General features: G+C 37.5%; 1 protein-coding gene across 2 annotated transcripts; it reads left to right on the top strand.

The window, feature by feature from the left end:
• Window positions 1-334: 334 nt before the first annotated feature.
• Window positions 335-24,726, top strand: LOC103153661 (hexokinase-1). Of its 2 annotated transcripts, XM_007574664.2 has the most exons (19): window positions 335-912; window positions 4,471-4,633; window positions 8,667-8,815; window positions 11,142-11,261; window positions 11,770-11,865; window positions 11,946-12,045; window positions 12,876-13,059; window positions 13,145-13,300; window positions 14,035-14,268; window positions 14,957-15,261; window positions 16,230-16,378; window positions 16,590-16,709; window positions 17,743-17,838; window positions 18,400-18,411; window positions 19,562-19,661; window positions 20,984-21,167; window positions 21,612-21,767; window positions 22,700-22,933; window positions 24,004-24,726. In XM_007574664.2, the coding sequence occupies exons 1-19, from the start codon at window positions 850-852 to the stop codon at window positions 24,152-24,154; spliced, it is 2,772 nt and encodes a 923-aa protein (XP_007574726.1). In that variant the 5' UTR covers window positions 335-849; the 3' UTR covers window positions 24,155-24,726. The 2 variants fall into 2 exon arrangements, with proteins under 2 accessions (XP_007574726.1, XP_007574727.1); XM_007574665.2 differs by lacking the exon at window positions 18,400-18,411 and having other exon boundaries at window positions 337-912.
• The last annotated feature ends 1,524 nt before the right edge of the window (window positions 24,727-26,250 follow it).

Consider the following 26,250-nt stretch of genomic DNA (forward strand, 5'->3'; position numbering starts at 1 on the left):
AGCAAAAACTTGAAAAAATTGTTAAAATTAACTGAGTTAGACAAACAAAAAGTCACAATGAAATTAAACTAAGCTACTGAAACACGATGCAGAACCAGTTAATATAGTTTAATCATCAGGAAAGACCTGCAGCCTCTTGTTTTGGCTGCTGAGCTGCTGTGTGCTGCAGAGTTAAGACATCAAAACTATAAATCTGCATGTCGGGAATGTGCGGGAAATGTTTCTGAAGTGATGCTCTGCAGCTGATGCTGAGTGAGCCGCAGTCAGAGAAATGATGACAACACGCTGTGGTCCTGCCCCTCTGCACGTAGCAACACGAGAGCGCGGCCGGTGGCTTATCATACAGATGCAGCTCCCTTCTTCAGCCAGCGCTCGCCCTCCTCCTCTCTCATATTCTCACACACTCCCTCCTCTTGTCAGCCCTCTACTCTCCTTCAGATTCCTCACCCAGCCAATCAGCAGGCTTAGTGGGGGCAGGGCGTAGCAGAAAGACCATTCCAGTGCAGAGCTGATCATCTCCCTAGAGCTAACCGGGAGCTAGCAACTGAGAGGGGAGAGGGAGAGTAAAACCTAGCCTGTGTGTGTGTGTTTGTTTGCGTGTGTGTGTGTGTGACAGAGAGAGATAGAGAGAGGCGGTGAGTGCTGCGTGTCGCAGACTAGCAGGCACGGCTACCGGACCTTTTTCCTTTTAACCTTGCCTTGCCCAGCTGCTCAGCTCAGGCCTGCTGCTTCTTTCAGTCCAGGTTGGACGGATCAGTGAGGGGGGGAGAGGAGTAAACTTGCCAAGGCCTCCTTCTTTCACAGGCTCTACTCTGAGAAGCACACGGCAGCTGACAGCTCCTGGGCAGGATGATAGCGGCTCAGCTTCTGGCCTACTACTTCACCGAGCTGAAGGATGATCAGCTCAAGAAGGTAAGCAGCAGAACGTTAAACCAGGAGATAATGCTGGAGGCTCCTGTGCCGTGACAGCTGCAGGTGATGGTTACCACCAGCGGCATGTTGGGAATCGGCTTCTGGGGGCCGATCACGTTGGGAGAGGAGGATGTAGCTTGTCACAGCTACAAGTGGGGAAGGTCACGATGAGGTGGTGAGTCAGGGGTTGGACCGTTTCCTGGGTTTCCGATGGATTATTGGTGTTTGACATCGATGTCCTTGAGCTGAGCTGTGGTCAGGGATGGTGTCTGCAGCACGTCGCCACCGTCAGAGGGTTTCACAGCACCGGTTGCCATGGCGTCCAGAGAAGACCGACACCGGCTGGAAGGCTGTTGTAAAAAGTCATGCGAACTCCATCTTGCTTTGGTTTTACTCACCCATTGTGTTCTCCATTTTTACTCATCAGGTCTGAAAAGAAAACATAAATCTATTAGAACATTGAAACTCAAATTCAAATACCCAAAATCTTAAAGTATTTTTATTCTAGTTTTTAGTGCAAATATCCAACTTGCTAGTAACTTTTCAGGAAGAAATAGGAGCTACCTTTATATGGATGAAAAACTACTTTTCCCATAGTATAAGTTAAAATGTCTTGTTCCACTGGTAGATTATTTCACTTATAGCTTGCACTTTTTCATCAATATTAATGAATTATTGAATTATTGAAACAAGCTCCTATATTGTGGTAAAAAGTTACTTGTAAGTTAGTTTTTTCTAACTTACTAAGATCGTCACACAGACAGTCAACCTCAGATGCCTTGTTTCTTCATTACCTGGTCGACTTGCCACAACTAATAAAATGATGATGATTTCTACTCTGTATCAGAAAATAAAAAATGTCCAGCCAGTTTGTGACCAGTAGGACGATCAGTGATCCAGAGCACACCAGTAAGTAGGGCTGGACAGTAAATATATGTCACAATAAGACAGATAGATAATGAATATATTTTCGATATATGGAATATTCACTGGACTACAATCCAGAAACGCACAGCATTCTGGGAGATGTAGGCTGAGGAAAGACTTGGTAACACTTTATTTGACAGGGTATGCATAAGATCGACATGACACATGAAGGAGTCCTTATGTATGTCTATGACTGTTGTCATGAAGTGTCATTCTGTAAATAATGTTGCTTTAAAAGTTGCATTAAAAGTCCATTAAAAGTGCCAACTTTAAATTATTTTGTAAATAATGACATTTAAATGCAAAGTTGGCACTTTTAATGGACTTTTAATGCAACTTTTAAAGCAACTTTGCACTAAAAGTGTCATTCTTTACCAAATGACACTTCATGACAACAGTCATAGACATTCATAAAGACTCTTTGATGTTCATAACAGGTGTTATGTCATGTCAGTGTTATGCACACCCCGTCAAATAGAGCGTCACCAAAGACTTTATCACTCAACCTCTAAGGAAGGTTGGTCCATCTACAGTAATTCTTTGAGGAATTTTAATTAATATGAGTTACAACAACATTTAATTTTCCTCTGGGATCAATAAAGTATTTCTGAATTTGAATCAACTAACTCACTCCCTCTTTGGTTACCTAGCAACTCACACATTCTTTGGTTACCTAGCAACAACCTGTTGAGGAACTGGCACAGTAGCGGTTTAAGTTTCGCCACTGTGCCTCATAACTGCTGAAAAATGATTTAAAAAACCGGTATGGAGTAACAACTGTGGATAAAACAGGAATGGTCACGCCACCCGATAAGCAATATTTCAGATCTAAAAAAAAAAACAACTAATCAATAATTATTGGCATCGATTGATATAAACCTGATATATATATTTTTAGCCATATCGTCCAGCCCTACCAGAAAGTCCACCTGTGAAAAGCTGAAAAACAAAATGAAGGCTCTGGACTGACCTACTAAACTGAGATGCTGTGACCTTAAACAACCCATTCATGCTTTATCTGCTAAAATTTCTCCACAGACATGTAAAGATTCATTGCCAGGTATTTCAACAGCTTGATGGCAGTTGGCAATTCATTCAGTCACATTATGGTCAGAATGGTTTGGATAGTTATTTTACCTGAGGAAAAATAAAATATAATCAATACTGAAACACAGTTTTTTTGTATTTACTTATCTATATCTGATTTTAACATGTTTGATCATCTGAAATATTTAAGAGGGTGGAAATATTTTTCATTGCACTATAGCTGGTTAAATACAAAACCAGCTATAGTGCATTGATTGATGTCATGAAGGAAAATACATTTTTTGAACACTATCATGTTATGACATGATAATTATGTTGCACAAACATAGTAATATGTTGCATAAATGTAATAATTTCTTTCAGATGGTGCAATATGCAGTATGAGTTTTAGGAAGAAGTTTATTTGGGATATTTGATGACAAATGAATGGCTAAAAATATGGATAGCTATTGTTGCTATTCCTACATGGTAGGAGTAAACATGGCACAGGAAATTAGGTCCAGGATTTACATAATCACCTCACATCAACCGCCTCTTTAGTCTTTGTTCAACACTACTGGATTCAAGAAAGTGTAGCAAAAGTCTGAATTACCACATATCCATTTTGAATCCATTTAACATGGTGAAACTAATGTTTCCCATTACTCTCCAGCTGGTCAGTTAGATAGGCCACCATATCTAGAGGACTGGATTGATTTTTCCTTCTGTGCAATCTCATTTTGCTTAGGATCCTACTCTGAATGCACATACTATTTATAATGATTTAATCCACAATGCACAGCAACATTAGCATCTTTCCGCCAAGCATGAAGCAAAACCTGACCAACTCTTGTAAATTAGCCATTGTACATCATTATGCATGCACTGTCATGAAACTATCGCCAACGGCATCACTGCATGAAATCATCATGTTTATGCAATATAATAAACAATATATTACAATGTTTGTACAATATAATTATGACGTTATAACGTGATCTTAATCAAAATGTTATTTTTCTCTGTGACGGCAATAAGCTACCAACCCTATTAAAATGTAATAAAAGGTTGTACAAGTCCTGCACTGCAAAAACATAAAATCTTACCAAGTATTTTTGGTTTAGTTTCTAGTGCAAATAGCTTAGTAAACTTGAAATAAGACAAAACTAACTTACAAGCAAGTTTTTAGCAAGACATAGATGCATGTTTAAAGTAAATAATTCCTTTATATTGATGAAAAAGTACTAGTTCCATTGGGAGTTTATTTAACTTGATATTTTCCCGATGCTATATGTTAATTTATCTGCCAATAGAACAAATACTTCTCAATCAATATAAAGGAATTATTTACTTAAAATAAGCCTCTATATCTTGCTGAAAAGTTAGTTTGTCTTATTTCAAGTGTACTAAGAAATTTGCAGTAAAAACTAGAGCAAAATTACTTGGTAAGATTTTCTGTTTTTGCAGTGAGATAGCTGCCTGCTCTGCATGTCATTGTTTATCTCCAATAGCTTAGACTTTGGCATTGGTATCCCAGCTGAATCGATCCTTTTATGTGACTGATTAACCTTCCCTTATGCCCATCTTTGTGTGTCTGTTCTCCAGATTGATAAGTACCTTTACTCCATGCGTTTCTCTGACGAGACGCTGAGGGACATCATGGGCCGTTTCCGTAGGGACATGGAGAACGGACTCGGCCGTGACACGAACCCCACAGCGACGGTGAAGATGCTGCCCACCTTCGTTCGGTCCATCCCTGATGGATCAGGTAGGGCGTGAATGCAGGTTTCACCAACTCACACTGAAGACTTTTTAAGATCATCATGAATGAAATTTAAGGCCTGCATCACAACAGAAAAGTAAAAAAGAAACGGCCTTAACCTCCGTAGTGCCAAGATTTTTTGCACAGAATGAAAGCAGCATCGTATGGGTTAGCAACAGAAATCGGAGGCGAACGTCTTCCAGCAATCTGGCGATAAATTTGCCCTTAAGCCATGATAGATGCAGAAAAGCATCTCTCCACAATATTTTTCTCCAAAATGGAGAGGGGATGAAAACCAGCCAGAAAAGGCTAGCTAGTTTTTCTAGCTAGAAAGAGAAAAACCTCTATCCATTTCCACTGCAGGAGCCAAACCAAAAGCTCCTGCTAAAGTAGCTTCTAATATACTTTTTCTAGCTAGCATTGGCTTATTAGCAGCTAGTTACCAATAGCCTCAACCGCTCCGAGTCACATAATGCAATGAATAAGCCACTCAAATGTGACTCAATTGACTGACAGAAAAGACCCACTAGAAAAAAAAATACATACAATATTCTAGATTAAATAGTTCTTTCAGCACAAAATTTAAGGCCTTTTTAAATTAATTTAAAAACATTTAAGGCATTTTTTTAGATATACAAATTTAAGACTTTTTTTTAAGTATAACCAGAAAAAACAAAAAAAACAAAAAACAATTTTACTACACCACATACATTGTGACATTTGATGCATCGTCGTTCTCTTTACAAAAATGTGCCGATGCATTGAAATATTAAAGCAGTGTCCTGTGAGGTAAGCCTGTCTGTGTTCTGGATTTGCTCTGGATTAAATTATGATGGTTTTGTCTGTGAGGCCAGTTTGGAAAGCCTAATCACTTCCTGGACTTATTACAGAAAATACAACTTTAATAAATAAAAACTAGGACAGAGTTGAATGACTTATGAGCTTCGTATAAACCGTAAGACATGGTGGAGGTTTATGACTGTAGGTGCTACAATTAGCCTTTGATGGTTAAAAGCTTATTGCTCAGTAGTGATATATTGATCACTTATGAGAAAAAATTTGGAAATTCAGGAGAGCAAATGAACTGTTCTTTCTACAAGAACAAAACATTGGTGGTTCAAATCCTAGTTGGAACGATCCCCAACAACCTCAGTATACACTTTGGATTAGTTTCCTGTTCTTTTGTTAAAGCAAAGTCTCCAGATTTTTGGTAGTTTCATTTTGATCTAAAACAAATGTATTTCAAGATAAGAACTAGTTAAAGCTGCAGTATGCAACTTTTACAAAAAATATGTTTTTTACATATTTGTTAAAACTGTCACCATCTTGTGACAGTTTAATATGAGACAGATATTCAATCACCTCCACCTGAAGAAATGCACCACCCCCCATCCCAAAACAACCAATCAGAGCCAGGAGGAGTGTCTTAGCGCTGTCAGTCAATCTTGTGTACATGCTGCTAAATGTGCTAATGGCAGAGAAACAACTCACAGTTACAGGAAAAACATTTATTCACCATGATCGGTGGCCATGCTAACTAGCCTTAGCGTTCACAACAGGATCTGCTGATGGGGAAAAGCGGGGACAAGGGTTAGTGGCGCACGTGGGCATGATTGACAGCAATAAGAAGAGAATTAATTTGTTTGTACTAATGGTAGGTGAACCTCATCACCAAGAAAACTATTGGAAACACAGCCTTCTGCAATAAATACACATTTACAGTCCCATCTAACACAGCAAACATCTCAGATGATTCAGATAAGTCTTAGGATGAAGTGCTGTGACCGTAAAAGACCAAAGTCATGCCTTCTGGTGTCAACTTGACTGGTCAAGTTTGGAGGAAGAGAACTACTGAGTATGACCTAGGGAACAAAATCCCCACAGTCATGTATGGAGGGGGAAGCATAATGCTTCAGGGCTGGTTTCATGCCAAGAGTTCCTTACTTAATCTCAGTAATGGGCCAGTGGATGGGGCTATTTGAGATCTGGAGCCAAGACCTTGCTACCTCTGCCAGAACAACAAGGAGGGACTATGGAAATGTCTCCCACTATGACAAAAACTCAAAGCTTCAAGTTGCCAAGCAGCAGAAAAGAAGCCTAGGAGAATTTCTATGAAGAGAAGAAGATTGCCCAAATCTACTGTGTGATGAGTGCCAAACAGAGAATGTCTTAGCACTTTGGTCGCCAATAACTACCTATTTCACTCAATGACACAGAAATCATCTTTGATCTAATGTCGGTTTTCTTTCTGGAGTTTCTAAATATTCAGTTTCAGTTAAATGGAACTACCACAAAAACTGGATGCCTTTAATTTCCTGTAACAGAACAAACCAATTAAATGGGATTTAATACCTACGTCTCTCACTATAAATGAGCAAGAGATATAAATAAAACCATCGCGACTCAAGTGAAGCCGGGTCATGTGGGCTGAGCTTCTTTAGGCACAGTGGCGCTGATGGGGGTTTGGGATACTGGAAGAAGCTGCAGAAAGAGTGGAAAATGGGACCTAGAAGTGGCTTTTTATGCCTATAGTCTTACAGAAATAATATTTTGACCCCCTGTTTTGATGTTCAGGATAACTGGAGGTTGACAAAGTACAAGAAAAGTGCTATAGCTAGGAGAAGCTGGAAAGCCAGAAGTTTCAGATTACAAAAATTAACTGAATTTTCCACAAAGTAGGAATTTTGATTTGAAAAACTTCTATCTTTATAATCAGTTACAAACACAGTAACATAAAGTCTGGTGGTGAAAGTGTTCAGTGCCTGAATGCATGTAATACTTAGAAATTCATTGGTCTGGTATCCGGGTACAACGACTGGCAAGTTCCAACCAGAACAGGGTCAAGTTGGGTTCAACTCAATTTCTGGATGCTTGTGCTAACTTAAAAAAGGTAAATACAGGAAAGCAAACATAACTTTTCCCATTGTCAGAGAGTGAGCCCTGTTTGCCAAAGCTAAAGATACAAAGGCAGCACGTCTATTCTTACCGGCACCAGAACCCAGAGATAAGTGTCTATAAAAAGAAAACCACCCGACTTCCTCTTGGACTGGGGAGCATTTCCATTGCTTTTCCTTAATAAAATACAAATTATTTATATATGGATATAAGAGTGACATACACGTCTGATTTAGTTGAGCAATGGCACAGCCTGACTCCAGGGTTCACACGTTATAAATAGCCCCTAGTTTCAACATCAGAGAACCAAGGGAACACAGAAAGGGTAAAGTTCAAGGCATGATGAGAGTTAAAAAAAGATTAATAGATAAGCAATGATAGGATCGATAGTTACAGTGTCAGAGACTGTATATTTCTGAGTTAATACCAAGAAATAAAGCTGAATTCTGCTTGGATCAGAAGCTGTTTGTGAAAACATACAAAAAATGTCTAACTAGCAACAGAACAGGTTCAAAAATACAAACTGGTCTTTAGCTGAAGTATTAAATCTACCCTAATTTTACTCCGCTTCTCTCTCACACCAATACAGTTATATTTTATATAATTATATTGACTATATTGATAATTTTTAAATTTATTATTATCAAAGCCCTACAACAAAATTTTACAGTTGAATGTTGAAGTCTATCGAGCAAAATAAGATAATTACTTTTGCTCATGTGTCATGTTTTATATTGGGCAGGTCATTTGAAAGTAAACAATTACAATCCTAATAAAACCGTACATTTATAGAGATGTATATTTGATTAGTCACCATTTAGTGCTGGGAGGACAGTCATAACTATACAGAGTTGGTGTATTTCATAGAAACCAGGAGCACAAAAGTCTCATCATATCCAATGTAACAATGTGGTAAAGTTTTAAACACAAATAAAGGATTCAGAGTTTTGTTTGGCTTGATTTTCTTCCCCCAAGCACTGAAGTTTAAACAGGGGTTATGCATCATGACAGTCAAAAGCAACTGAATTTGTCTAAGCTTCCTAAACTGAACCAGATTTTTGTTTTCGGAATAAACTATTTAAAGTATGGCCGAATAATTCTGGTAATAAATCTATAACATTTCATTATGTTCTCAATTTGTCAGAAAAGGGAGACTTCATAGCTCTTGATCTTGGTGGGTCAAACTTTCGGATCTTGCGTGTCAAAGTGACACAGGACAAGAAGCAGCCGGTTCAGATGGAGAGCCAGGTCTACGACACTCCTGATGACATCATCCATGGGAGTGGGACACAGGTAAATGAAGCAGTCAGCTGCTTTTAAGCCAAATCTGAACCCTTTTCCTTTTTCTATTGACCCTTTGCAACTACGTCTGGAGGCGACATGTTGGACGTCGGAAGTGAGGCACAGAGCGACTGAAATTGTTTTCCAAAGTTGTTTTTATCAGTTTATTCATGGCTTCTTCTTGTTTTTTGTTTTTTTTTTGGCTTCTTCTTGTTCGAGTGGAGCTAATTTGTCTGTGACGTAACACACCTGGTTGGGGCTCATAGACGGCGGGATTTACAGAAGTTTGAAACAGCTAGCTTAGAAACCGACCCGTACCGCCTCCCTCCTGACGTGTTGATCAAATTACCGACTTTGTCTGAATTCACACCACGTGATTTATATCAGTCATAAGCAGCGTTTCACCTTACATTGGAGCAGCCTTAAAAACGTCCAAAACACGAGATGCTAACCGTCATGCTAGGCTACATGACGGTGCGCAACTGTCTCCATGGTTACTAATGGTTAGACTATCTTCTCCATAATGCAATATTTGATACCTTTCTAATCATACTTACTTATAAATTATGTGAATGTTAATCTTCTTGCCTTGTACAAAGTGTTCGCTGCAAATCCGCGTTTACACCGAGGGCTGACGGTCGTTATGATTAGCAGCTGCTATCCATCACCACCGTATCTTCTTTCATTAAAAGTTATAAAACAAAATGTCAAGTTTGATTGCACCCATGTCTGCTTGTCCAGCCGACCGCGCAGCATCCTATGACCATTTTTAAAGTAAAATCAAATAAATAGAAGCGATAATAGGTTACAGATGTCTGTTTTCAGACTATCTTTAAAAGGAGCGCATTGTCTTTTGTTTTTTTAGAAGCGCATTGGTCGTTTTAGAGCGTGACGTCACGTGCAAAAGGTTAATGCGAACACTAGACTCTAAGCCTCCCGACATCAAAAAGATCTCCCGTTCAAATCTTAACTATTATGCATAACTTTCTAGATTCTAAATTATTTTTTTTGTCAGAATGCCATGGCATTCTGGGTAACTACAACCAACACAAACGCAAGACTAGTGCTAGTGGGGAAAACAGCTCATAGTCTTTTACTAAAAATAAGAGAAATCCACACAACCATTAAAATCTGACGCTACTCCAATGTTGTTTACATTTTGTGAAGAAGGAAGTTGCGCTCAATGTTCTTCCAAAGTTTTCATTTCATTTCCTTCACTAGTTGTTAGTGCAGCGCCACCACCGGAGAGGAACTGAACAGGTTTTCAATTAGTTTGAATCGTTTGACAGTGCAGTATGAAAGCAAACTGCCCCAGATTAAAATGAAACAAATGTTGCAATTTTAGTCCCTAATCAAATCCAGTCTACTGGACCATCAGGTGTAAAAAAAAAATGCAGAAAGTCGATCAACTAAGGAAATCTATTAAAACCTTTCTTGGACTGAGTAATGTGCATGATGAGATCAGTAGGTGGGCAGTTCCACCAGGTGTTTCCTAATTGCTGCTGTTTTTGTTGGTGGAATAACTTGATACATAACTTTAAAAAAAATAAATAAATTACATGATACCGCCCCTTTAAAACTACAGACCTTTGGATTATGGTGACATGTCAAGCTTGTCAGCTCAAAATGCGACAAATGTTGCAAATGTTGCAATCTAACCCAGTCTACTGAGCTATCAGGAATGAAAACACCCTTAATCAGTACATATTGTACAAGCCATGGGATGCATTGTTATTTATCTCTACTAGAATCTTTCTTGTACAGAACGTATTTACATATCAGGCGATGGTGAAGGTCAGTTTTTATGATCATCTCTGTGCTGCTGTGAGCATTAGGAGGGGAGAGTTTCAGTTCTGCTGAACAACACCGGGCTTATAGAGACAACAGCTGCTGCTCAGGTTGTAACACAATAATCAAAACATGGCCGACTGGCAGCAGCAGCAGCAGTGTGGTCGCCCAAAGGCCCGACTTAGAACAAGACAAATTTAGTTAATGAAACGCTGCAGACAGCTGGCGAGAAAGGTAACATGACCCATGAACGAACAAGTTTGTTCAACTGTATATCCATCGTGTGGTGTTATTGTAAAACATCTTTCTTATTTGAGTAACTTGAGATTTTAACAATGTATTATGTTTTTAATTTCTTTTCAGTTTAACAATGAAAGCAAAGCCCAGATTGCACAAACTGGTTTTCTTAATGTGGGATCAAGGCTTTATGAAATAGTTATGAAACTTGTATATAGCTCTGACTATGCGACAATAATTATCTTACAAATATGCGATTATGATGCTTTTTCTGAATAATTTGCATTGTAAAAATCTTTTTGTGTGTCTGCAGCTCTTTGACCATGTCGCTGAGTGCCTGGGTGATTTTATGGAGAAACAAAAAATTAAGGATAAAAGACTCCCTGTGGGATTTACGTTCTCCTTCCCCTGTGTTCAATCCAAACTGGATGAGGTAATCACTTTACTGGATTATGATGTGCACGGCTGTGAAGAAGTATTTGGTCCCCAACGCATTTAATCTGTTTTATATTTTTTAATCACATTTTTATGTTTCAACTCAAACTAATTTAATGTCAGACAAAGGTAACCAGAGAAAATATAAAGAAATAATCTCACTTATTAAAGGAAAAAAATATATCAAACCAACTTGAAAAAAAAAATAAAAAGCTCAATTAATCAATAAATCAATTTATTACCCATCCTTACCTTGTAAAATTGTATTTTTGTCACATCAGTCCACGTAATACTTTCTCAAAAGTTTTGGGGATCATCAAGATCTATTTAACTGATTACTTGAATCATTTTTAGCATTTTTACATCAGTGAATTAAACCGTTTGATGATCTGCGGAACAAGAAGTCAAAACAAGAAGAAATTTGAAAGGGACAAATACTTTCTCATGAAATTTCATAGAGAACTTTTCTCCAGCAAACCTTTAAACCGAAAGCGTCTCTTCCGCAGGCCATCCTTGTGACTTGGACAAAGAAATTTAAGGCTAATGGTGTAGAGGGAATGGATGTTGTGAAACTTCTCAACAAGGCAATTAAGAAACGAGGGGTGAGTCTTAATTTTTCTTCATTTGAAAGCTTTATATATGAGTATAATGTATTTAAATGTATGGATCTTTGTTTTCTCAGGACTATCAAGCAGACATCATGGCAGTGGTGAACGACACAGTTGGCACCATGATGACATGTGGATTTGACGATCAGCGTTGTGAAGTGGGAATCATTATAGGTGAAAATTAAGAGTTGAGATGATTTTTTTTTATTAATTAATTCGTTGTAAAGAGACAAATGTCGATGCAACAAATGTTAAAAACTCAACATCAGATCCTGAATGTGATCTCATTTCAATTGCTGATAACAGCTTTCTCCCAGTGAATAGGCAGTGTAAATTGGTATCAAAGTTGTGTAACTACATCTAGAGACTGAGCTGCCCAAAGCCCCATGCTTTACAGTAAAGTTAGCAGGCCTGTCACGAAAACAAATTTTACTGGACGATAAATTACTGCGACATTAATTATCGCAATAATTATCCCAGTAATTATTGCGATAAATTATTACATAGTCACCTTAATAAAGTAATAGCATAAGCCATTTTTTTGTTAAAAGCGATATTAGTAAAAGAAAAAAAGAAAAAATCCTTTAATCTTTTTTGCCAAAAGATGATTTAGGCAAAACCAAATCGCTTTTGGCCAAAAAAAAAAAATGACATAAGCCATTATTTTAGAAAGGTGACAATATTGTTGTTTTGAGACTATTTTCAAGTAATACATTGACTTTAATTTGGCAAAGAACACCTAACTCTGGAACTGGAAGACATTTTAAGCATCTAAAATAAAACCACAACAATAAAACGAATAAAAAAACATACAGACAACTTGAAACCATAAATAAAATGTATTGTGATGTCTTTGTAAACAAAATTACAATCATCAAAATGTAAATTTTTTAGCTCATTTCAATTTATTATGCGATTAACGGATTAATTGATTGTTGTGACAGGCTTAAGAATGAGGGCAAATGTGTTCAAACAAAACATTGGTTTACTCTGCATGTTTTCAGGAACGGGGACAAACGCCTGCTACATGGAGGAACTGCGTCACATTGACCTGGTGGAAGGCGACGAAGGCCGGATGTGCATTAACACCGAATGGGGGGCGTTTGGGGATAACGGCTCCTTGGAAGACATTCGTACAGAATTTGATCGAGAGATTGACAGAGGTTCCCTCAACCCAGGAAAGCAATTGTAAGTTAAAGTGCAAATCAATTTGAAAATGCATTTTGTCAAGTGAAGCTTGTCTAAAAGTTGAAGTATTTCTCTCTGTGACGAGGTTTGAGAAGATGGCCAGTGGAATGTACATGGGAGAGCTGGTTCGACTCATCCTGGTGAAGATGGCCAAGGAGGGGCTCCTGTTTGAGGGAAGAATCACTCCTGAGCTTCTGACCAAAGGAAAGATCGAAACAAAGCATGTTTCTGCCATAGAGAAGTGAGTGCAGAGAATGGCATGTGTTATGATGTGGAAGATAAGGACACATTTTGGGATTCACTGCAGGAGTTACAGTTAAGGGACTTCACTTTTTAAGGAGTATTAAACCTAAGGACTTGAATCATAATGTTAAAGGGGACCTATAGTGCTTTCCTGAACAGGTTAGTATAGCTGTATGGGCTATAGAAAACATGTTCATTACTTTTCCCCCCACAAAATCATTTGTGAATAATGAGATTTTAGTCTGCTCAGTTCTGCCTATTTTGAGCTCAATTTTTTTAGGACCTCTTGTCACTTTGAATCCAAATAATCTGCTGCTGGCCACGCCCCCTAACTCAATGGTTATACTTGCTACAGAAAATGGTCACAAAAAGATGCACAATTATACAACCATACATCTTTGAAAAGCATTAGTAGAGACTCTTGCACAACCAACATGAGTGCAGCAAGCAGTTTCTGGATGGAAAGTCAACCACAAAAAACTTGTCTTTTCCAGCAGCCATTGTACAACCAGCTGAATAAACATGCGGGCGCTCTGCTGGGGTTGCTAGGTGATGGGTGGAGCTCCACTGGGGTTGCTAGGTTGTTTTTAGAAGCAGTGGAAACCTAAGTACAAAAAAAATAAATAATAGATCCCTTTTAAGATGAGTTTAGTATATCTATTTTAAACAGAAAACTGACTAGTTCTCCAGCTTTCTCTTGAGGTATTCATCGAGGTAAAAATGTCGTTTTAGGACTAAAGAAGGACTGAAGAAATGTATGGAGATCCTGACCAGACTTGGTGTGGAACCATCAGATGAAGATTGCCTGGCCGTCAGGCATGTATGCACCATTGTGTCCTTCCGCTCTGCAAATCTGATTTCTGCAACTCTGGGAGCTATCCTCTCACGCCTAAAGGACAACAAAGGAGTTGCACGCCTTCGCACGACTGTGGGAATCGATGGTTCTCTCTACAAAATGCACCCTCAGTGAGTATTTAAGACAACGGGAACTCAAGAAGAACTTAACGACAGAACCTCATTCCAAATACGAAGAAACATATCTGTCAGTGTTTCTAGTTGTATGTTTCTTTAAAGAGGGGGTATTAGGTAATTTCCAGGCATATACTGGCATTTTACAGAACTATAAAGTAACTTTATCTTTAGTTGTTATGAAAATGTTGCATATATCAAAAATAATTTAAATGACATTTGACTTGACAAAATGTCATTTAAATGAAATTGGTCTCTGTCTCTTTAAGAAGCTCCTACTTTTTCTGATACTCCGCCTTCACCACATGTTTACAGCAATGATCCTCCATGAGACTTAAGTTGTATGATGAGCTATGCAGACTTGCAGTTCACTAGGTGTTTGCTAATTGCTGCTACCACTAGTCTGAAGGAGCTCTGTGAGGGAGGACTGATGTTTCAGGCGAAGCTTTGGGTAAATAGGTGGGGCATAGCAGGCGTTTTGGCACCCCCAAATGTCTGCAACAGGAGACACAATGATTTCTCAAACATGCATAAATGAGGAGTCAAAACAACACTCCAGATGTGTGTGTGGTGAAGGAATAACATTATAACAGGATGTATAGGTCAAAAAAATTGATTTTTCCCTAATACTCTCCTTTAAAGACTTGCATGCTCCCTTGGTTCACATCTCTGTGTTTTTCAACAGATACGCCCGGCGCTTGCACAAGACCGTACGTCGTTTGGTTCCAGACTCTGATGTCCGTTTCCTGCTGTCTGAAAGTGGGAGTGGCAAAGGTGCTGCCATGGTGACAGCAGTGGCCTACCGTTTGACCGACCAGGCGCGCCAGATTCAGGAGACTTTGGCAGAGTTCAGGCTGAGCAAAGGTCAACTGCTGGAGGTGAAGAAACGCATGAGAATGGAAATCGAAAGAGGCCTGAAGAAGGACACCCACAAGGAGGCGACAGTCAAAATGCTGCCTACATTTGTTCGGAGTACACCAGATGGAACAGGTGACTGAAAGCATGAATCTCATTCAAACATAAACTATAAACAGAGTTGCTCTTTGCATGTTGGTGTCAATAAGGTCTGAACAACACCAAACAAGCTAACAGGGACATCAAGGGAAAGCTTCACTTTCGAGTGAGTTTCCATCACAAGGAATCAAAGGAACATCAAAAATCCTAAAAAGCAGGCTGAAATTAGTTTGATAATCACCTGCTGGATGTGTTTACTTACCAAGCTCACTGCTTTCGAATTAGCCTTTGCTTTACTTCATTTATGAGAAGGACAAGTCAGCACATATTTACAATCTGCCAATTTCCTGTTAATAAAATGATCGTATTAGAAGGTGTTGGGAGCTCCTGAGATAAAGTAAATGGCTGACATCAGTAGCTGTGTTTCCATTAACTATAAAATTATGCAAATTGAAATTACAGAAATAAATTTGCTTAATGAAAACATGCCAATTTCAAAATAACTCACCTTTTGATAAGTTTTTGTGCGAGGACGAGGTGTTTTTTCAGTCATATAAAAATACTTTTTTACATCACGAGTCACATGATCAACAGCCGGATGTTACTACTGGCAGAAACGCAGGAGAAAACAACAGGAAGTAGTAGGAGGATGATGGTTTGTTTTTGTTTTTTGGGACAATATGCAGCTAGCTCCACCAGAGCTCTCACAGCATCACACATTTCATAAAACGTGTTGAATATATAGCGCTTCTGTAAAATGACCGAATACAATTTAAGAAGCCAACGTCTCTTCTGACAGCTGAAATATGAATATCTGTATATAGGCGCATCAGGTACAATGTTTTTTAGAAAGCCCTTTTTTAGATTTGTCTCTCGTCAGTAGCAGGACGACAAACGGAAACTAAATCCTTGCATTTAGTTTATAATGCAACCAAAAGCCAAGAAGTTGACTGAATAGATTCTGCTGGCTTTCAGGTTAACAAATACTTGTTTTATTTTTTCAGAAAATGGAGATTTTCTAGCTCTGGACCTTGGAGGAACAAACTTCCGTGTACTTTTGGTTAAGATTCGCAGTGGGAAGAAGCGCACAGTAGAAATGCATAACAAAATCTACGCCATTCCCATAGAAGTCATGCAGGGCACAGGAGAGGAGGTAATGTTAATGTTTCACTCCGTAGAATTAGATCACTTTTAAGAATAACTTCCTTTATGGAGGTTTTCTGTTTGATTGGTTTAAAAGTTTCTTTACACAGATTTATTTCAATGTTTGTGTAATAGCGTTATTTGTTATAAACGAATTTCCACAAAAACACAGTACCTACTTCTATATCCCCCGTGAATCTAACATGAGTGTCTCTGTGCAGCTTTTTGACCACATTGTGCACTGCATCTCCGACTTCCTGGACTACATGGGAATGAAAAGCGCTCGACTGCCGCTGGGTTTCACCTTCTCCTTCCCCTGTCACCAGACCAGCCTGGATGCAGTGCGTTCTACGTTACTCCTTCCTTTAACGCAGTTAAATGTTGCTTTTGAAGAAAAAATAAATAAATAAATATATATATATATATATATATATATATATATATATATATATATATATGCTTCCAACTGCTAGCTATGTATACATAGACTAAATACAGGCTTCTTGTTTACCTTCATTCTTTTAATTTATATTAGTGGTGTCCAAACGTTCTACCTTATCGGCCAAAACTGTCAATTGAGGGCCACAAAATATTATTTTAAAATCTTTCAGTAAAACAAAAAGAAAAACCTAACACAAAGTCTGATATTCATATAAATTATTATTATTATTATTAGTAGTAGTAGTAGTATTATATATTTTTTATTTTTACTTTATTTATTTACTTATTTTTAAGTTTTATTGTGTGATACGCTGGGACAAACAAAATCCCCGCCCTTTGGGGATCAATATAGTATTACTACTACTATTATTATTATTAGAAGAGGAATTGTGAATTATTGGGCAACTGGTTGCCTTGTTAAAAAAAACAAAAAACAAAACTAAAAGTATATTTTAAATGTTGACAGTTTTTCTATTATCTTTGGGTTTTTCATGTTTGTTCTCAGCAACAAGATATGGGTCGCTCATTCTTCACAAACTTTATTTAGTGGAGTTTCCTAAAAGAATAGGTCAAAATCTGCTCTCCAGTAAAAGCCACTGAATGGTTCTGGTTCTGCTTACTGTGAAATGTAATTAAATGGCTACTTCATATTTAGGAAACTTTATTTTGTATCTTTTTTTGAAAGGCAGTGAAAAATTTTTAACTGCATAAACGTCCAAACTTGAAGTGGAAAAACAAATCTGTCATTTCTGTGTTGCATTCAAGGACCAGACAAAATCACTCACAGGGCCAAAAACTGTGATTTATATGGACAAAATCTCAAGTGTTACAACTTTTATCACACCTAGTATAATTATAGTTAAATTTTGCATTCCTACGCTCTCTGCATCCATTATATGAGAAGTTTTCCAATCAGCATTGTGTTTTCCTCAGGGTATCCTGGTAACCTGGACAAAAGGCTTCAAGGCAACAGACTGTGAAGGTGAAGATGTTGTGGAGCTTCTCCGAGAAGCAATCAAAAGAAAAGAGGTAATTATAAACATGAAACAACATTCCTCTGCAAAGGCCGACTAGATGGAAAATGTGTGGGTTGAAAGTCTGTGACAAAGCAGACAATATGTACAGAAATAGTTAAGAAAGGCTAAAGAAAGAATGAAGAACATTTCTAAAGATCACTTTAAAAGGTAGAGATAATTTACCCTGAAAGTATGTCCTTTAAGAGTTTACTCAACATTCAAGGTGAGGTTTTTAAGAGCAGGAAGTAAATAGTCCTACATTTTTGATTATCAGTAATGTTGTATGTTCACATTTCATTTTCAGATATCTCCATATAAGCTTTCAATTTTTGTTAATTATAATGGCACCAACTCACATCAACCAGCATCATCTCAAGTTACTTTTCAGAGCAAACATGTTCAACTCGTATCCAAAGATGTAATTCTCCAATTTAATTAATAATCTGAGTACAAAACTCAAACTGTGGTCGTAGAAAAAGCCCTAGTTGTACTTGAGTACCTTGTTTGGGTTCTCTGCCCACCTGTGTATTTGTTACAGATGATAAAGTTTATAAACTGATTTCGCTCTCTTTAGCTTGAAGACCCAGTAAGTATAAACTGAGAGTAAATCCCTGTCCGACAGGTAAAGCAGGACTGGACTGAAGCTGTGTGTGGTGATGGTTGTGAAAGCATGTGTTGACAGCTGATGGCGGCAGAGCTTCAGGATGTGGCAGCTCTCAGGAAAAGCTTGCATCATTTATTGTCAGCTTGTCCCAAAATGTAAATAACATGCATTGTTCTCGGTGTGTTCTCAGGCTGATTACTTATCAGAAAGTAATCAGCCCTCATATTAATTCTCTTGTCAACAGATTTCCATTTAGCATTGTTCTATTAAAAATGCAGACTAACATTGCTTTCAAATAGTGTGAACAACCACAGTAATTAAGTTAAAAAAAAAACAAGCTAATGAGGATTGATTTTTGAGTTGCACTATCTGCTATGATGTAGAGGTGGAAATACCACCACAGTCTTTACAGCAAAGTTGAAATATAAGGTTCAGTAACACAGTAATATGATGGCATCAGAATAAAATCCACAAAACAAATCTTTGCTGTTACATATTAATTAATTTACTGGGTTTTAACAAGGTGCATGGCAACTAGTAAGGTTTTGTGATAACAGTGACAGCATATATGAAGTCAGAAGTTTGCATTTACTAGATTCACTTAAGAATAAGATATCAAATTACTTAATGTTAATAAGCTACCAGTTGATTGTGTAACATCTAGTTCACAGATTAACCCTGAATTAGAATAGATTCTAAGACTGAAGTAGAGTGGGTTATAAGCCTGAAGTAGAGTAGGTTATAAGCCTGAAATAATGGGTTATAAGCCTGAAGTAGAGTGGGTTATAAGCCTGAAGTAGAGTAGGTTATAAGCCTGAAATAATGGGTTATAAGCCTGAAGTAGAGTGTGTTATCTAGAGGTCGACCTGTTTCTGTTTCAATGTCTACCTTCAAACATTTGCATATTTCTGAGAAATCCAAGTCATAAATTACTGATGGTATTTAATTTTTTTTTTTGAGAATTATCCTGTTATTTTGTCTTCCTAAAACAAACAACTGACTGAAGAGAAAATATTAAAATATGTATTCTGCATGGCTGCAGGTGAACTCCAGACTTCAGCTGACCTCTTAAGCGTTACATGAACACATTTAGCTGTACTTCAGTCTTTAACCCATCGTGCTTGTGCTGTAGGAGTTTGAGCTGGATGTGGTTGCCATAGTGAACGACACCGTGGGAACTATGATGACCTGTGCATACGAAGAGCCAACGTGTGAAGTCGGACTGATTGCAGGTGAGTGAGCCATTTACGTTTTTCTTTTTTCTTTTGGTTTCCAGATGTTTTTTATACATTTATTAAGAGAAGGTTAATCGGTAAACGATCATGAAGTATATTATTAATTTGTTTTTCCATATCTGACTTATTGTATAGAGCATGGGTGTCCAAAGCGTGGCCCGGGGACCGTTTGTGGCCCTTAGACGGATTTTGTGTGGCCTGCAGATGTAGATGGGGACTTCTAATTTGTAATCATTGTTACCAACATAGTTTTCTTACACAGAAAAATGTAAAGTACAACACAAAATATTTGTGTTTTTCTAACAAAGTTTTAAGAAAAGAGACTTTTACTGAAAAGCCAACTTTGCTGCACCCAGATCAATGTTTATTCTTTTTTAAACTTGGCTAAATGTAGCAAACATTTTGAAACAGAGTGACCCAATCCTGTTCTTATTACTGAAAATGCATTTATTCAATCGAGGTCAAAAGAAACTGAAAACTAAATGTCTTTCAATACAGCAAACGTTCAAAATTAAAGCAGTAGTAAGTAGTAAATTTATGCCAAACATTTAATTTTTAGATTAATATCAGAAATTTTCTACAAAAAATTTGGACACTTCTGAATTTCAAATGTCAAAAATATATTTTGAAAATTTTTCTAGAAAATTTCCAAGTTTTCTAATGAATTTCTGAGATTAATCACTAAAGTTATGACTACTTTTAGTCTACAATTTTGGCCCAGATTGCTCTTTATTCCAGGTAAAGAGGTTTGAGGCAACACAAACCAAAACTAAGCCTTTGTTAGTGACACAAAAGAAAGCCAAAAGATTTCTGTATAAAGTGAATGCAAATTTCTTTATTCAATAAAATATCTTGAAACTAGGAGATTTGGTTAATTTAAAAATGTTATTAGTTACGTTTAAAGCTATAAGGACATTATTGCCAATTAATTTACAAAAGTTTTGTATCTGAAGCTCAAATACATAAACAACTGAAGGATTTCAAAAGTAAAACTGTGCGGACTACTTTAAAACAAACATGATTTTGTATGGACTAAAATCATGGAATAATTTGGATGAAAAAAAAATGCTCCACTTTAAACCAATTCAAAATCAATACGCATTTTTTGGGTTAATATTGGGGAGAATGATATATTGTTTTAAGCTTATATTCTTAATTTAATGTCTGCGGCCATGAAAGAAATGTATTTTGTAATTATTGAGAAAAGTTTCTCATGTAGAGTAAGTGTAATAAGACAATGTGTTTCTACATTGATGATGTTAAATTGTCAAACTTATTGATTGATTGAAGCATTTTAAAGTTGCTTTGCATGCTCTCAGGCACAGGAAGTAACGCCTGCTACATGGAGGAGCTGAAGAACATTGAAATAGTGGGAGGCACTGAGGGTCGGATGTGTGTCAACATGGAGTGGGGGGCGTTTGGAGACAACGGCTGTCTGGACGACATCAGGACAAAATATGACCAGGCAGTGGACGAAAACTCACTCAACGAAGGCAAACAGAGGTCAGGAGGTCAAAGACAAACCATGGAAAGTTAACAACACTTTTAATTAGGGGTGCACTGATTTATCCGCATCTAACTGATCTGTGCCGATTTCTTTACTTTTAGTGACTGACAGATAATTACACCAGCTCATTTCTGCACATTTATAGTTACCAATAGTCACCCTACTGTTGCCAACTCTGCGACTTTCTTGCTATATTTAGCGACCTTTCACACAAAATAAATTGGTATCGGCCAAAATCGTAATCAATAGGTCAAACTTTTTAAAGATTGTTAATCTGGGATCGGCCAGAAAACTGCAATCTGTGCACCCCTACTTTTAACGAGACTTTCAGGTCAATTTTCCCGTTTAAAAAGTCTAGTTCATACTCATGATCAAAATAATCAGACAGGTGTTTGATTTCCACAATGCAGTAACCAAAATCTCTTTCTCACACCTGCCAGATATGAGAAGATGTGCAGCGGAATGTATTTGGGAGAAATCGTGCGGCAGATTTTGATTGATCTGACGAAGCGTGGCTTCCTCTTCCGAGGACAGATTTCAGAGACACTGAAGACTCGCGGCATCTTTGAGACCAAATTCCTGTCACAGATAGAGAGGTGAGTGAATCCGTCACATTTAATGCCAACAGTTTTCCACAAACTGCTCTTTCATGTAAAAGCATACATATTTAAATATGCCTAACAAATTGTTGCTTGAATTTATTGTGAACATATTGAGAGAATTCACTGGGTAAAAATTATGCCTCCTCTTTGTCAGTGGCATTATTTATTTTATTTTTTTCCCCATCACTTTAAGTTTTTCAAAAGCAAAGAAGACCAAAAGCATCATAATAAGCAATAAATCAATTAATTGTATAATGAATTAAAACAAGGTCAATAATTTTCATTTGCATTATAAATCATTTTTATCTTTTTCTACCAAAGTCCGGATGACTGAAGTCTTCATTTTGGTGCTTTGGTCTCAACTGGCCCATTTTTTGAAGGACAATTTTGTTTATACAAACTCCATAACTAATTTTATTTGCTGTTTTGTTTATTTATTTTGTATCTTTAAGATGTCTTCCAGTTCCAGTGTTAAATGTTTATTGGAATTTAAAGTTTATTGATCTTTCAGAATCTGTTCTTGCATTATTATAACATTATCACAATATTACTCGAAAATGGTGTCAAATGGTTTATTGCAATAACTTCTGGGACAATTTGTCCTTATGGCAGATCTCGCTTCTAGTGCAAATATCTTAGTACAAAACTAATTTGTACATAATGTTTCAGCAAACAATAGGAGCTTGTTTTAAGTGAATAATTCTTGGAGAAAAGTTTAACACTGGAACAGGGTTAAAATGTCCACAGAAAGCAGCATTACAGCCCAGGCTCTCTGAAAGGCAGCATTCAGTGAGACAACACATGAAAGAAAGAAAAGAGACGCTGTGGTGTACGATTACCTCCGCCTCTGGGAACAGCTGAGACGTATCCGGTGACTGCGCCGCTGTTGCGTGACCTCTGACCTTCTCCCTCTCTCTCCTCCACAGCGATCGTCTGGCGCTGCTGCAGGTCAGAGCAATCCTGCAGCAGCTGGGACTCGACAGCACCTGTGACGACAGTATTATCGTTAAGGAGGTGTGTGGAACGGTGTCCCGCCGCGCCGCTCAGATCTGCGGAGCCGGAATGGCCGCCGTGGTGGACAAGATCCGTGAGAACCGAGGACTGGACCACTTGGACATCACCGTGGGTGTGGACGGCACGCTGTACAAGCTGCACCCACAGTAAGACCCAGATTACAGTAAACAATCATCAAGATGGAGGACCAGCACAACACCAAACAGTACACTGCAAAAGCACAAAACCTTACCAAGTATTTTAAATCAATAACTCCTTAATATTAATGAAAAAGGACCCTTTCCATTGGCAGATTATTATAACCAGAGTTGGTAGTAACTAGTTATATCTACTCAGTTGTATTCACTTGAGTAACGTTTTTGAAAAAATGTACTTTTAGGAATATTTTTACTCCGCTGTACTTTTAACTTTCACTTGAGTAACTTTATTATGATGCATCGCTGCTTTAAAAAACGAACATGTTTTAACCAAAAATTCACAAACACAGAGACACACTTGCAGGTTTTGTTTGACTTTCTTAAGTTTTTTATTGGAAGAAACTGATTTGGATTTTTTTTTTTTTACCTGAATTTGTTATGTTTTGCTACTGACATGAATTATTGTCATGCTCGCCCTTAAAATATCAAAATTTCAACATGACTTTATATTGTGGTTTGTCTAATGATGTAATTTTAAACATAAAATGATTAATAATTTGCTCAGTTACTCAGTACTTAAGTAAACTTTTTACCAAATACTGTTTTACTCTAACTTGAGTAATTTCTTGGACGGCTACTTCTTAATTTTACTTGAGTAAAAATATGTTGAAGTAGTGCTTCTCTTACTTGAGTACAATTTTGGATACAAATTTTGCCCACCTCCGCTTATAAAATGGGAAAAATATCTTTTCATAAGTGAAATAATCTGGCGGTGGATATAGTAGATTACTTGATCAGTAGGTCAGTTTAAGCACAAATATTCCCTTGGCCTTCAACACCAGTTAAAATAATGATTAATTCATTTTAGTTTTTGGGTAACTGCTGCAACTGAAACCAAGTACGTCTTGATTTTTAGTCCTACTATTACTATTTTATTGGTATTTTACTACCAATTATTGTATTTTTTAAAATATAAAACTAAACTATAAGGAAATACTCAAAACCCTTACCTATGTTTACTGTGCAGGTTTTCTTTATAGTCTCAAGTTGTTTTCTCATTTGAGTTTTCTTCCTCGCAGCTTCTCTCGGATCTTCCACCAGACAGTAAAAGAACTCGCCCCTAAATGTGATGTTAACTTCCTGCTGTCGGAGGACGGCAGTGGCAAGGGAGCTGCTCTCATCACTGCCGTCGGCTGCCGCCAGAGGGAGCTAGACGCCCAGCAACACTGAGCCGCTCTGTCCCGTTTGTCCTCCACGACTTCCTGCTGATCTCTTCTCACTTGCACAGCCTGAACCCATTTCCCCCCATCGCCAGCCGTGACTCCACCTCTGCCCCACCTGCAGCCAGCGACGTGCTCCACGCATAGTTTTAAAACCGAAGATGCAGATATTTATAACTCCAGAGGCTTTATTATTTCCCTGTTTGTATATTTCCCTTCATAGAATAACTCTAAGCTCCTTAGGTGTGCAATATTTGTGTCGCTGATTTTATTTTTATATGGAGGCAAATATTTAACTGTTTATACAGCCACTTTAGATCCAAGGATGTTGCGCCATAAACTAGCAAATATGTGCACTTTTTATATGAGAGCTACAGCGGAAGCGTTTCATGTAATTTACAAATTAAAAAATGAAGGATGAAACTTGTTTTCAACAGGTTCAAACAATAGCTTTACGAGGACTGGCTAAATTCACCGTACAAGCACAAAATCCTACCAAGTATTTTTGCTCTTCTTTCTAGCGAACAATGGAAAGGAGACAAAACTAACATCAATCAAATTTTATTTGTATGGCACATTTCAGCAACAAGACGTTTCATAAAAACACAAAAATACAAAGTCATAGAACAAACAGTCAATAATTGAAGCATTACATTTTCTCATCGTTATTAATGTTTCATGGACTGTTAATCTAAACCAACTCTAAACAGGTTTAGTCAGGATTTAAAGGAGCTCAGTGTTTCGGCTGTTTTGCAGTTTTCTGGAAGTGTGTTCCAGATTTGTGGTGCATAGAGGCTGAATGCTGCTTCTTCATGTTTGGTTCTGGTTCTGATGACACAGAGCAGACCAGAACCAGAACCAAAAGACCTGGGAGGTCTGGAAGGTTGCTATGACAACAGCAGATCTTTAATGTTTTGAAGTGCTAATCCATGCAGTGGTTTATAAACTGAGAGCAGTATTTTAAAGTCTAAACTTTTAAGCAAGATATAGCAGCTTGTTTTAAGTCAATAATCCCTTAATATGGATGAAAAGTTCTGGCAGATTATTTCACTTATGAAAAAACATTTTCCATATAATAAGTGAAATAATCTCCCAGTGGAACTACACTACTAAAACACAAAACCTTAGTATTTTTGGTCTAGTTTTTAGTGCAAATATCTTGGTGAACTTGAAATAAGACAAAACTAACTTACATGTAGCTTTTTAGCAAGATATAGAGGTTTGTTTTAAGTACATAACTCTTTAATATTGGTGAAAACAATGCTTGTTCCATTGGCAGATTATTTTACTTAGAACATTTTTCCATTTTATAAGTTAATTTATCTGGCAATGGAACTAGGACTTTTTTATATACCAATATTAAGGAATCATTTACTTAAAATAAGGCCCTATGTCTTGCTGAAAAGTTACTTTCAAGTCAGCTTGTCTTATTTCCAGTGTGTTAAGACATCTACACCAGAAACTGGACCAAAATCACTTGGTAAGATTTTGTGTTTTTGCAGTGTAGTAGTTTTTCATCAATATTAAGGAATTATTGGCTTAAAACAAGCCAATGGTTAGTAGTTTTGTGTTATAAGATATCTGCACCTGAAAGTAGAATACATGGTAGGATTTTGTGTTTTTCGCAGTTTTAGGGTCAAATGCAAGAGTCACGGCTGTTCTAATCATCGTATTTCTATGTGCAACATGCTCACATGACGTGTTTAGGCTACTAACCTGTCTGTGTAACTGTCATTGTCGCTAACATGTTTTAATTATTCCTGCTGAACCACATCACTTTCCTGAAGAGTGGATAAGGTAGAAAACGGACATTTTAGAATATGTTATTGGTATTTGTTCTTTACTTTTGCTGTTGTGATGAATCTAAATTCTATTCATCGTGTGTGCAAAGAATAAATGTCTATTGGGTCCTAACAACAGAGGATTTAAGAGCGCTTCTGTGTGTAGCTGTGGCTGAGTGTCTGTGTGTCCTACTGTGATGACCTGTAGCTTTCAGTGTTCAGAGCTCTGTGGAGATTGCATGCCTTACATCAGCCGAAACAACAGTACTGAATCCCTTTGTTTATTTTTACTGCATTTAAAGACTTGTGACCAACACATCCACCT

Source organism: Poecilia formosa, unplaced genomic scaffold, assembly GCF_000485575.1.
Source record: "Poecilia formosa unplaced genomic scaffold, Poecilia_formosa-5.1.2 Scaffold358, whole genome shotgun sequence".
Taxonomy (NCBI): Eukaryota; Metazoa; Chordata; class Actinopteri; order Cyprinodontiformes; family Poeciliidae; genus Poecilia; species Poecilia formosa.

Coding starts and splice junctions, on each gene's coding strand:
- LOC103153661 (XM_007574664.2), top strand. CDS start 850: ATGATAGCGGCTCAGCTTCTGGCCTACTACTTCACCGAGCTGAAGGAT. Junction 13,060..13,144: donor CTCAACCCAGGAAAGCAATT/GTAAGTTAAAGT, acceptor CTCTGTGACGAG/GTTTGAGAAGATGGCCAGTG. Junction 22,934..24,003: donor CTGTACAAGCTGCACCCACA/GTAAGACCCAGA, acceptor TCTTCCTCGCAG/CTTCTCTCGGATCTTCCACC.